Source organism: Rissa tridactyla, chromosome 4 (assembly GCF_028500815.1).
Source record: "Rissa tridactyla isolate bRisTri1 chromosome 4, bRisTri1.patW.cur.20221130, whole genome shotgun sequence".
Classification (NCBI taxonomy): Eukaryota; Metazoa; Chordata; class Aves; order Charadriiformes; family Laridae; genus Rissa; species Rissa tridactyla.
In genome coordinates, this window is record NC_071469.1 from 43,324,983 (window position 1) to 43,337,535 (window position 12,553).

At 38.2% G+C, this 12,553-nt stretch overlaps 1 protein-coding gene across 15 annotated transcripts in view; it reads right to left on the reverse strand.

Annotated features, from left to right (window-relative positions):
- The window catches only part of NUMB (NUMB endocytic adaptor protein), a 99,322-nt gene that overhangs the window by 11,191 nt on the left and 75,578 nt on the right, over positions 1-12,553 (reverse strand). For 9 of the 15 annotated variants that reach the window (XM_054198008.1, XM_054198010.1, XM_054198013.1 and 6 more), the window contains 2 exons: positions 7,382-7,459; positions 1,737-1,811 (listed from right to left, as the gene is read on the reverse strand). In XM_054198008.1, coding sequence (XP_054053983.1) covers positions 1,737-1,811; positions 7,382-7,459 — 153 coding nt within the window. The remainder of the gene's footprint in view (positions 1-1,736; positions 1,812-7,381; positions 7,460-12,553) is intronic. The other 6 variants (XM_054198015.1, XM_054198016.1, XM_054198022.1 and 3 more) reach the window with 2 other exon arrangements.

Consider the following 12,553-nt stretch of genomic DNA (forward strand, 5'->3'; position numbering starts at 1 on the left):
AGTATGAAACAAAGAGGACAGACGACATTTTCCACCAGCCACCTTTGGAAGAAGCGTGCCAAGGCACCACTTAAGAATCTAGGAGGACAAACAATTCCTAAGATCTCTCCTCTAGACTATGGAGCTCACATTTTTGTTTTATTTTATGTTTACAGCAGCTCCGGTAGTCTTGCAATCAAAAAAAAAAATAAATCTTTACTGTGGTTAAAACACAATGCTGAAACTTATGGGAATGGTCTGCAAGTGTGGAAAGGTCTAAGCAGCTGCCACCCAAAAAGCAAAAGCTGATCTGCAATTAGCCAAGAGGGATGCAATGGAAAAGCACCAGCAGCACTGGTAGTACCACACAGCCCTGATTTGTTCCCACAGATTGATGGGAGAAGTGTTTCTAAAAAGGAAACAACATAATTTAACAACTATGCTATCGTCATTAAAAATTATTTTTTCAATATTTTTTTCAAAATCGTTCCTTTTAGTTAGTGGTTAGTACTTGGCACCTGTGCTAATGTAATCAACCACCAGGAGGCAATAGCATATTCTCTTTTTAAGCCCTGTGCTTTTAATTTCCTCCAGGGTCTGCACAATTTATTAAAATTCAGTTTTAAAATATTAGATATATGCAGTAACATTTCTAAAAATAATACATGTATTGTTATTTTTAAGTGAGGCAATCAGTAGACTGAATTCAACTACCTAAGTACGTTTGTATCAGAAACTGAATTCTTAAGAGGCGGTAACTTTAGCGCTCAAGAACGACACGGTAAGCGCAGCCCTAGAGAAGCCCAGCCACAGAGCAGGTATGTGACTGGCAGCTGACCACAGGAGGATACGAATTATCTCTACCTGCTTCTCAGTGCTGGCTTGCAGAAATCATCTTTTAGGTTGACAAAGGGTTAAACGACATGAATATAAAACAAATTATTTTCAGACTATATGGGAGTAAAGAATGTTCCAGTAGCCAGGCCATCTTTTAAAATCCTAGTACACTTCTAGAGGCAAGTCTAAAGCTCTTATTTCTAATTGCCCACATCTAGATAAAAGCAAGAATCATTTGCTATTACACAGGCATCTTGGTGGTACATACTGTGCTATTTCCCAATTAAAAAAAAAATACATATATTTAAAACAATCCAGAAGCACGCTGCGAATACATTAGTCTTCCACTTCAGAAGGACAGCTTAGATACTAGAATTAGAAATTATCATATTTGATACTCGGTTACTATTTAGCTTGAGTCTGAAGGCACAATCCCTCTCTATTTCATTTACTATGCTCGTTACATTTTTGGAAACTAGTTCTTGTTCATTCAGACCCACTCTGGGATTTGGATGCACTGAAAATTATATTGATTAATGTGAGTTTGCTCACGTATTACTATGGCGGCCTCCTGCAGCGGTGCAGAACAAAGCCAAGGGACTCTCCTAGTTCAATATCAACAGAGCTTATCAGGGAAAAAAACGCTTCATCTGGTAAATGCAACAAAAAATAGCCCAAGCTTTTGCTACCTGCTGCATTTTATGAAACATGTCTTGAGAGTAGTGTGGAATTAACTGGGGAAAAAAAATTAGCAGGCATACATATGTTTACAAAGCAAGGAATGATTAAACTAACCAGACACTTCAGTCTTCCTTTCAAATACCAACATTTGCAGTAACATAAAGATTGGTGTCCATTTAAAGTTATAGCACATACGTTATTATAGAAAGATTAAAAACTTTTGTCCAGGGAAATCTAACCTTTGTTTTCTCATCTACAACTCTGAGTCCATCCGCCGAAACCCACAGGACTGCTTTAACGGCTTTCTTCCCAGACTTTCAGAAAAAGAAAAAAAAAAGAAAAAAAAACAAAAACAGGTTTATGCCAACAGCATCAGACTGCCACCCGCTTCCCCTTTCCAAGAACCATAACAGTAAGTGTAGATGAAGTCCACGGTCAGTAGGGTGCCCAAAGCCAGATACTCAATCCAAGTTGCAAAACATTCAGAGAACCAAGCCAAAGCCAGTATTCCAGAAACAGCACGTTGTGGGGATGGGGAGAGGGCAAAGGACGGGTGGAGGCAAAAACAGGGTGTACGTCCACTGACAGTAAAGAATTCAAGACCGACCAAGTGGGTGAAGAATTCCACTAAAGAGTAAGAAAAACACTAATTCATAAGGAGTTACACCACAGGTAGCTTCTTGAGCACAAGTTTAAACATAGGAGAATTCTTACCTGGTATTTCCACCAGCCCTACCCTCTGCCCCAATAGTCGCATGGCAGAATCATGGCATCACCTTAAACCGGTGTCAAAAGCACCCAAAAATCATCAGTTGCTGTGTTATGAGCTTAATGCTAAGATCAATCATCCAAAACATGTTTCACTAATTTATTAAGAGCTAAATGTCACATCTTGGAAGAGAAGTGGAAAAATACGATTTCTTAACCATTTGGCGTGTATCTTGAGAAAGCAATGGTGCGTGGCAGGCTGACGCAGCGGAGGAGCTGTCTGGCTTTTATCCAAGATCTGACTGTGGGAACTTTCAGCTGCCACAAGCGGAGGGTAAGTAAAAGTGGGAAACACAGGAAGTCTTCAGGAGCCATTTAAACTACAGATTCTTTCTCGACTGTTTACTTTTTGAGGGAAAGTTACAGAAAACACTATAAACACTTGACACAATATTCTCCTGAAACCAATTAATTGAACATAAAATAGGTACAAGATGTCAACATAATTTCACTGGTTGTTACAGAGAAATACTACTAGCAAAATAATTTATTTTTTTAATGTGTTACTTTAATTCACAAGGCTCATACTTTAAGCCAGCTAATAAACTATTCTCCCTATAACTTTTTTTGAAGCACTGGGTTCACATAGTTTGTGGCTGCTAATGGCACCCGCCACAGACCGCTGCGGGGAATAAAGAGAGCAACAACAACAACAAAAGATGAAGGGGTATCAGCTAATGGCTTCATGCAAGAATTGCAATTATTTTATTTTTTTTAATAGTTCATTGCGGATGTATATAATTTATATTTATATGGCAAGTAATGGAGCAGGCACACATTCTGGCATAAGCTACCAAGTCTGCAACATCAATTTTAATGCTGTAAGGATGAAATATCTTGGAGTGAAAAGTCTCCTGCTACATCACATCGGTTTCATTCTCAGAGAAAGCAGTAACTGTGAAGAAAACAGGCCTGGCAGGACTTCTGTTTGTTTTTGGGAAGGAACTATCTGTCCCAATTTCGGAAGCAGCAATGACAACCCGAGCATTTTCAAAAAGCTTGGTGAGAACAGAGAACGGCACTGACTTGTACGGAAGAGTGATTAAAAGAGAAAAGAGAGAAAATAAGCACAGCATGAAAGCAAGCTATGGAGAGTTGCCCGCAGAAGCAAGTTTCTAAATGTCCATCAGCCTGCTGGATACCCCAGAGAAAGTTTAAAGTAAAACTGTCAGATTCTGGAATTCCTTAATGGAAAGAGTATAATTCACAAAGGAAGATGTAATTAAATTTACCACCATTTGTGTTTTTATATATATATATATATTGCAGCATGTAAAAGTCACTTCTAAGTTTTGGTGTTAAAAGGCAGTAAATACTGATAGCCACAAAATATAGTCTATATTTTCAATGCTCAGACAGCTTCCATAGCATAAAAGTCCCTATTAAACCCAAAAGCAAGTAGTTTGTAGAGGTTTGTCTCCTTGAACTGTTTTTAAAAGGAGTACCAGTTACTTCTAAGCTGTTAATAGTTCTAAAATCTCTATTCCAAGCAAATACAAACAATTAAGTGAAGACAATGCCTGCAGGTAACTGTTTGGTTTAGATTATCAGCATTAGAAACTGAGATACATGTCTTTCCCCAACAAGCAGTAAAAACCTTGTTTCTGCAGAAAGAGTGAATGGTTCCTGAAGTTTGTATTAAACAAGTCAAGTTTAACTGAGCTGGGTACTTCATAGAGCAGTACTGATCTTCAGCAGAGCTACTCCTCACCTGCTATTTTACCAAATGAGGATTTAGAAACAGCTAAGACATGGAACTTCATGTTTCTCAGAATAAAATGAAAAGCCTAAAGGGCTGTCTAAGTCCTCCTCTCCCACTGGAAACAGAAGGTTCCTCATGCAAGATAACCAAACACGGGTTTGCTACACTAAGGAAAACAGAAAACACACTTTTATCTCCCAATTCCTTCTTCTAAATTTATGGTGCGTGCAGTGCTTAGAAGGGGTAAGTCCTTGCAGTCTATATCCCAAACCCACAGCTACTACTGTTGGGCAACGTATGATTTTACTGAATCGTCAGCTTATCTGTGTCTGCAAGTGATGTATATGAACATACTTCTCCAATCAGTTTATATTGGCTATACAAATCAAAGTACTACTCTGTAATGGGTGGGATATTGCCACGTATATTGTGATTAGAAAGTAGAGATGAGCGTTTGCACTCCTGGCACCCACTGGACAAAGATCAGACCAGAAGCAAGATACTGCATGGGAAGTGACCTCCAATGCAGGAACGCTGAAAGGTTTAGGTGACTCCAAACAAATGTACAAATGTATTTAAAGCAAATGGTCAATATCTACTGGAACAGTGTGGTCTTAAATGTTGCTACCAAGGGACTCATCTAGACATCCGTATCAGTAGCTTGTCTTCATATTCAAGAGCTTTTGGACGACAGGACTGCTGGAGGAGCCACGGGTGCCACCAACTCCCAGGAGCCTGATCTGTCAGTACTGAGTCAGCCCCAATAGAAACCTCGCCGCTCAGCACTTCTGAGGAGATCAGGTATCTGCTCCAGTGCGAGATTCGTTACCCAGACTAACTTCGGAGCCCTCAGAGGTCTCCAGGAGGGTGGGTGAGGCATTGGTCTTAACAGACAACAAGGCCCAAAGACAAAGCAGGACCACTGTGTGTTGGGTACAAGGGAAACCTCTCCAACAGAGATGGGCATCCACAAAAACAAAACAAAAAAATAAAATGAAGTGGACTAAATCTGAAATGCGCATTTTCTAATCAACAGTGCAGGTCACAAAAATTTAACTGTTAGAGGCAATAGGAATGTGGAGATCATAAGCAGCTATATTGTAAGCTGGAAAATAAAGTCTTAAGGATACCAGAGCAGAATTAAAAGTTGCCCAATAAGGCATCTTTTTAAACACTTTAAATTGTTTCTAGTCTTTCTGCTTATTTTATTCTGTCCTGGGACTTACAAACAGCTGTAAGATATATCTGGAGCCTAAGGTACATAAAAAGAAAATCTTTCATTTCAGTCCCTGCATAAACCATTGCATGATGAGAAATACATGCGCTCAATGGAAGCAAAACATGGGAAAGATCACTGAATCCATACTACTATTCATTACAACAGAAAAGCTTAAGTTTTAAAATATGAAGAGCTGCCTAAAAAGACAGTTGATTCAGTTACATTGCATATGCTACATAAAATAAAACTGCAGAAGCCTAACCTGAAGCTATCAACAGACACTAATTTGTACTTAAAGCTGAAAAGAGAGTATTTTCAATACTAAACACTTGAAATCCATCAGTTTTACCTTTTAGGGGAGAAAACATGGGCAGGGAAAGAAGCAAACCTGTCTAGACTGACTATTTGAAAGCTGGTAGGACGTTTTAAGCAGCTCTGCGGTTTGGAATATTATATTAATCCCCATGCAAGGCATCTGTGGAAAAATTATAGATAAGACAGCCAAAAGATATTAGAGTTATTAGTATTTCTCAAATATTAAAAAGAGAACAGCTGTCTTTTTTTTTTTTTGCAGTTTTTCCCCTAGATTTGGCCTATTGTTGCCAGCACTGCCATACTGACACTGTGGGGATATCTTTGGATTTAAGTGCTTTCAATGCTAACTAATATAACTTCACAGGCTGAAGTAGAAGTAGGTGCCTCTTTGGCAAGGTATTATAACAAAAGGCAAAGCAAATCTACAAGGCTGTGGCAAAGTACTGGACTTCATAAAAAAAGCTACTAAGATGTAATGGGGAAGCTGGCATATTTAATAGATAACTAAAAAAGTCAAAGACAGATTTTAAGTGCTATGCAAAGCTCTGTCCTTTTACATCTTTACTTCCTTATGTATCCTAAAATAAATTAATATCAGCAAGCAGAAAGAAATCTAACATATCTGATGAGGTTAAGGTGCAGGTTTTTCTATTTGTTTTAAACAAATTGTAAGTAGTAGTTAGCATTTTCGATTGTAAATCAAACAGCTTGTTTTCACTGCATTCTTTGTGGATCCCAGCTCTTAAATTTTGTTCGCCTGTAGGAATGATCTGATTAATCTGACAGATTACCACCTACCTACTGTATTTTGGCCCTTCACTATCACTACGCTTTAGATACGTGCTTTCCCAGATCATTGGAAGAAACCTGAATTGGGGAAACAGCTGTCCCTCTGTGACATGCATCCCTACCTGAGTGAAAGGTGAAAAAGGTGAAAAAAACAACTTTATTTACTCCCAAGTAATGCCAAAACAAATTTGTGACCAAATATGCTCCAAAAGATTTTTGTATGTATGAAAGTTACAAACCTGTTAGTTTCTATTTGAGCCAAAGTTCATTTTATAAGAAGATACTTCAGAAGCCATATCTTAGATTAACTCTACATGAAAACGAAATTAAAATGTTTTACAGGAATTGTAAATGCAGAGGTAGTGAACAGATGAGAGGCAAGAGAGAGAGCTCTTTCAGAGGTCTACACGCACCACCTTGCAGAGATGTAGACAGCAGGAATAAAACCACCCAGCCGCCAGTACAGTGCATTCTTAATAAGGACAAAGAGTTGCTTCTCTTCCCATCTAAGACACTGTCCTCATGAAAACAAGAACAACAATATAAACAGTAAATTTTTCAGTTCTACAGTTGAGTTGCAATTAGAAAAACATAGTAGGTAAATGCCTAGTCTCATCTTCGTATACTTTTGAAATAGGACTGTGCTCAAAAAAGAAAGGTATAAGAGTCGGTATGTGTAGGGACGCTGCTTTCTCCCAGTGCTAACATTTGGGTCAACGTGGTGGTGCCAGGCAGCCAACCATGAAGCACTTACAAGGCACAGACCCCAACTCCTCTAGATGTTTTCCCAGGTGATGTAGGCCCGCCCAAGTTTAAGGGTTTAGAAAGGAAAATTCACTTTTTTTTTTTTCCAGGAAGACCAAATCACTTCAGAACACTGGATTTCCGATACAGTCCACGCAGATTTAAGTTTCTGTTTCAGGTTGCTTTTTAGCCGTATTCTTTGTTTGATCAATGTATTTCCAAGTCTGTTTCAGAAGCAAATTATTCTGAAATGGATTAGGGGACTCTCAACACCCTGATTTTGTGGCAGTGCTATACCAGGGATGTAACTCCTTATAGTGCAAGCACAAATGAGGCATTAAACTTACTTTTCCAAAGAAGCCTTTGAAGAACTTCCTTTCCTGGAGGAACAGGGGGGACAAGTCGAGCGCTATTACTGTAGGTAGCTAAAATGTCCCAGGTTTTCAAACCAACAAGCACACACAAGAATAGGGTTTGGAGGGAAAGGAAGGGGTTTTTAGAGTTATCCATGAGAAGGTGCGACAGGCAAACGTGAAAATAATCCCATGAAAATGCAGATCAAAGGACACGCACACAATTCTAACAAGCTATTGCCCTGAAATTGGTGGAAAGAAGAGAACCTCAGCCCCAATTTCATGCAAAGTGTTACTTTATTTTCACTCTCCCTCGTTTAGTCCCTTTTAGTTAGGTTATAAACCAAACTTGGCAGCAGACATGGTGGTTAAACAGTTAAAATACTGTATGGGCTCTTGTAAAATGCAAAGTTCTAACTCCAGAATTACAGTCAAGTTTGCTCTATATCGATTACTCTTTCCCAAAGTAAGTGCTTTGTAAGCTGGGAAAGCATGTATAAAGCAGGGTTAAACACTGCTTCATTTTATTCCGTTAATTTGTTGCTTTGGTTTACATGGTGCTCTTAAACTTCACACCTTATGCAGTCTTCTCTGAACACTGAGAAATTTCATCTTACCTTATGGTACAACCGAAACACAAATGAGATCCTTCCTCTTTCACTCCCTCTGAAGCCTTCCAAGGCTTCATACAATATTTATACAAATACTAGATATTCATTCTACAACTCTGAATTGATAGGCTGAAGAAGACCCCTTTAAAGACAGCTCAGACAGCAACAGTTAGGCAAGCGCTTCCTAAATTTCTTCAGCCTGGAAGTAATTGTACCGATTGCCCAATTCACATTAAGAAAAAGGCAAGACACATTTTTAAGTATATTTGTGTGCAGTTAAGTTTACTGGCTTTATTTTGTTACCAGACTGTGAAAAGCAAACTGCAAGATCTAAACTGATCTCCTGAGAGAACGCTTCTCTAGGCCACACGCTGCTCCACGTTTGAGGGAAGCTGGCGTGAAGCACAGTGCTGTTCCCGCTATCTTTCCAAACTGTTTCGCTTGTAAGAAAGCTAGGAGCGAGGAAGAGGTGGAAAACTGCAGATGAGACAGAGAGCATCTTTGTGAAAGCCCCTGACCCCAAATTAACCCTGTGTAATTCCAACATGTTGATCATTGATAACAATACTATATTAAAAATATTATTACAAATATCCTGAGGCAGTGTCTCAAGAATTGATTGATAAACAAGGTTATATTTAAAACACAGCTATGGTTCTGACGCAAGCCAACAAAAGCCAGGAAACACAAAGTTAAGAAGGGAGTGTCAATCTCGACTTTGTATTTCCTGACTTCTGTTGCTGTGTGGCTCTGCCTGACATCCTTCCACAGGGCGTTTAACCAAGTATCTGTAACATATTTATGTCAGCTCAGACACTGTAGAAAGAACATCTCTAAGTTCAGCCAGCTGAAAAGCTTAACAATTTTTAGAGGCAGGAATGGTTATGTATTTGGACAGGATATGCTGAACACTAGGAGGGGAACTAATGGATTAATCACAGTGTTGTGTACATAATGAGAAGGGGCTGGATGCTGCTGCCAAGTTGAGCAATGACTATCGCATTACACTAAATAACAGCTTTTTTTAAAGATAGCAAAAGCTAAAGAGATTCACCAGAAGCTACCTCATTTTTAGGTGATGGTTAATTTTGCTCTCAGCAAAATGCTTGTTAAACAAGATTTTTTGTTTAAATAAACTAGACAAGGTTAATGGAAAAGGCATCATGCAAAATGGGTTTTAAACAACACTAAGTTAATGTAGTTTAGAGATAACTAATGCATGTTTTAAAATATTAAATTATGTCTCTTTACCTGCTAAAACAAGAACATATATTAAAACAAATTCATCATTAAAAACAAAAAGTGGCAAGTTAGAAACCAATACTACAGGCTAAAGCTGATTTAAAATCGAAACATGACATGAGAGAGTATACTTTTGTCTTTATATGATGTTCCCATACCGGAGTCAAATACGCTTACAGGGCCCTTATGAAGTGATTTCCCACTTTGCACAAAATATTTTAAATTCAGTGAAATGGTTCCGAAGAAACCATTTAGAGATTAGTGTCCAAATACAAGGATCCTACCTGATATGAAATGTATACGCAGTTAGTAATATATCCCTACTAAGGGAAAAATGTAAGCTATATTGGTCATATCCTACTACTACGGGAAAAATGCAAGCTCCATTGGTAATATAAACCCATGTTAATAACAGACTGATAGCTGAATACATGGGTTTCTGATCTATTAATGAGACTGCAGTGCTATTTCATTAGACAGAAAATAGGGACATAATGAAAGTTTGTCTTCATTCATTCTAAACAATATTACAGACTGCACATTATAGTATTGTTGGTGTGCAATTTCAGAGCTATAAAACTGTAACAACAGAGTACAGTATGGATGAGGGATTCTCTAGCTAAAAGTGGCTTCTTTTACTCAGTTGTCAATTAAACAATGCCTGAATAAAATGCTCACCATCATTTGGTTTCAAGTTCTGCAAGATGCAATACTCAAAACCAATTATGCCACATTAAACAAGCAGGTAAAAAAGCCCTGTAAGGTTATTTCCCACAAGAAAAAAAAAGAGACAAGAAGATTTATTTGCATCTTTTCTTTCAAAAAGCAAAGCAGAAATTAAGCTGTGTTAACCAAGATTAACACTGTTCTATACTCTTCTTGACAAATTCCATAAAATGTTTTAAAGTCCATTAGTCAACCCTAAAAAAGAACAGACTTTGGTTCCCCAAATGAATTGCGAACTAGTGAAGAACAAGAATTAAGAGAAAAAAAATATATCTATTAAAATAAGTAAAGACAGAGATAACTTAATTTTTAGAAGATACAAGAGACAAGAATTCAAGAATTCTATCTCCGAGAACAGGACTATTATTTATTGACTGGATATGATTTATAAAACCTGCACATTACCTGCAAAGAAAGCAGTAAAGATTAAAATAGGCCACATACATTTTGATGTAGTTTAACCACATGAAAAGCGAAGTCCAATTTCCCTTAAGCTACTCTTTCAGTTTGAGCACTGCAGCTAAAACCTGTGATTCTTTCAAGACCAAGAGAAAGCTCATCAAAATAACCAAGCACTGTGAAAGCAAGAGACTTCCAAAGGAACAAACTGTTTTCTTATCGCATTCCTTCCATGCTGAAACATCATCCAGTGGTCTGGCTTTTGCTAATTAAGAGAGCATATTGTACAGGAGAGAGCTTTCAGTAATAGTAGAGTCCTAAAGAAATGCCACCAGTTTAAAACCTACGTGCTGGGGCGAGGGGCAGGGGTTGAATTGCAGCAAGCAGCTCCAAATGAACCTTGGATCTGATGGAGTCTAGCAACCAAAGCTTACAAAGCAATTTCCGTAATCTGAATCTTCCTCTTGGGGCCCAATGAGAATTTCACCTCTGCTTCTCAACTTCCAACAGTGACAAAAGAGACAATGCGAATAGCAATCGCAAGAGACATGTGCTTGTGTCTGATCTATCAAAAGCTTCAAACAGCAGAAGAAATCAAAGTTATCTGAAGAAAACCATTGAATTTATGAGAATGGGTAAAAATTGATGCCATTCACAATTTGAAACAATGACGTAGCACAGAATAGGGAAATGAAATTATTTACTTCCAGAGAATGCACTGTAAAAGCTAGATATCGAAGTCTGACATTTGAATCAATAATTCCGGTCATCAAGAATCACAATCCTGGAATTATCCAGATTCCAGAAGAAACTGGGCGTTATGCTTTTACTGTGTCTCATTATTTATAAGCTTAGTTACACTTAACTGGCTTGTGGGCTTAAGGTTTATTAAAAAAACCTAGAGAACAAATACTTCACAGCATAGCTCCCCAGTGAACAGAATGAGAGAAGTTGCATGAAGTAGATACTGCAACGTTATTTGGTGTGCTAATAGCAAGTATTCTTATAGGACAAAAACCAGAACGAGACAAAAACGGAAGCAATTCATTATGTGGTCGGTACTTGCACTTTTAGCTACGTAAACTAAATCCATAGAACAAAGAAACTCATTTATAATTTGTGTGTCCCTTTTTAATAAAAATCAATCACCAATCACTGTTGGACTGAATAGGAACAGATGGGATGCGGCTTTAGCAGGTTGCTATACATTAGCTGAGAGAGAAAAGAATGAAAAGACTTGATTTTAATCAGAGCACTAAACCAATTCAGAAACTTTACAGCACAACAGAAGAAAAGATAACCTATAATCCTGTGTTGTGTGCTAGGAAGAAGGGAAGAACAGGTTTAGTTGGAAGCCATTTGAGCTCTCACATTTGGTGAGGGGAAAAAAGTGATGCCCAGTAGCAGATAATCTTAAATTAGCAAAGGTGCAGTAGAAGTGTGCGATGTACTTTCAGTAATTTTGTTGAGCTACAAGAATAGAAGAGTTTCTTCCACTAAAGGCATCACTGAAGAATGTATATAGCTAGGACACATAAGAGAAATGATGAAAAGGATTGCAATTCTTTATCTCCATTCAGACTTCAAATTTTAATGCCCTTTCTCCTTCTGTTCTCTTCAATGCTGTTTTAGCCTCAGTTCCTTGATAAACTGATCATTGCCTTTCTGGAGTTTGCTGTTTCTGCAGGATTTTGTGATATTACTACTGCAGGAAAGAGATGACAAGACCTCTTCAAATGAGCCATAGAAATAAAAGAGCTTTGAACGAGTGCCATTGACAGGAGCAAACGTTCACAGAAGCCAAACTAAGAGCAGCCCACTTCATGACATATCAGAATTAGGCAGCCTTCAGGCCACTCTGAGCAGATGCAAGCCAGATTATTTCATGCATGGCTACGATGTTGCAGTGCATTAGAAAAAAAGCAGCCTAAATCAAGTACTATTTTGTATAATAACAGTGAATTAAGTCACTATTAAAGTGGCAGGCAACAGAGGGAGAGAGAGAGAGGGAGAGGAAGAGAGAGAAAGAGAGGGAGAAAGAACTGTTAAAAACAATGGTTGAAGTCCCATGTGGGTACCAACTTAGCCTGAAAGGTCACACAGGATTTTTTACGCGTTTCTTTTGCAAATAGTTTCTGCAAGTCGAAAGCGCAGTTGTAACTCTCTCCCTCTCATCACTGGATTAGCA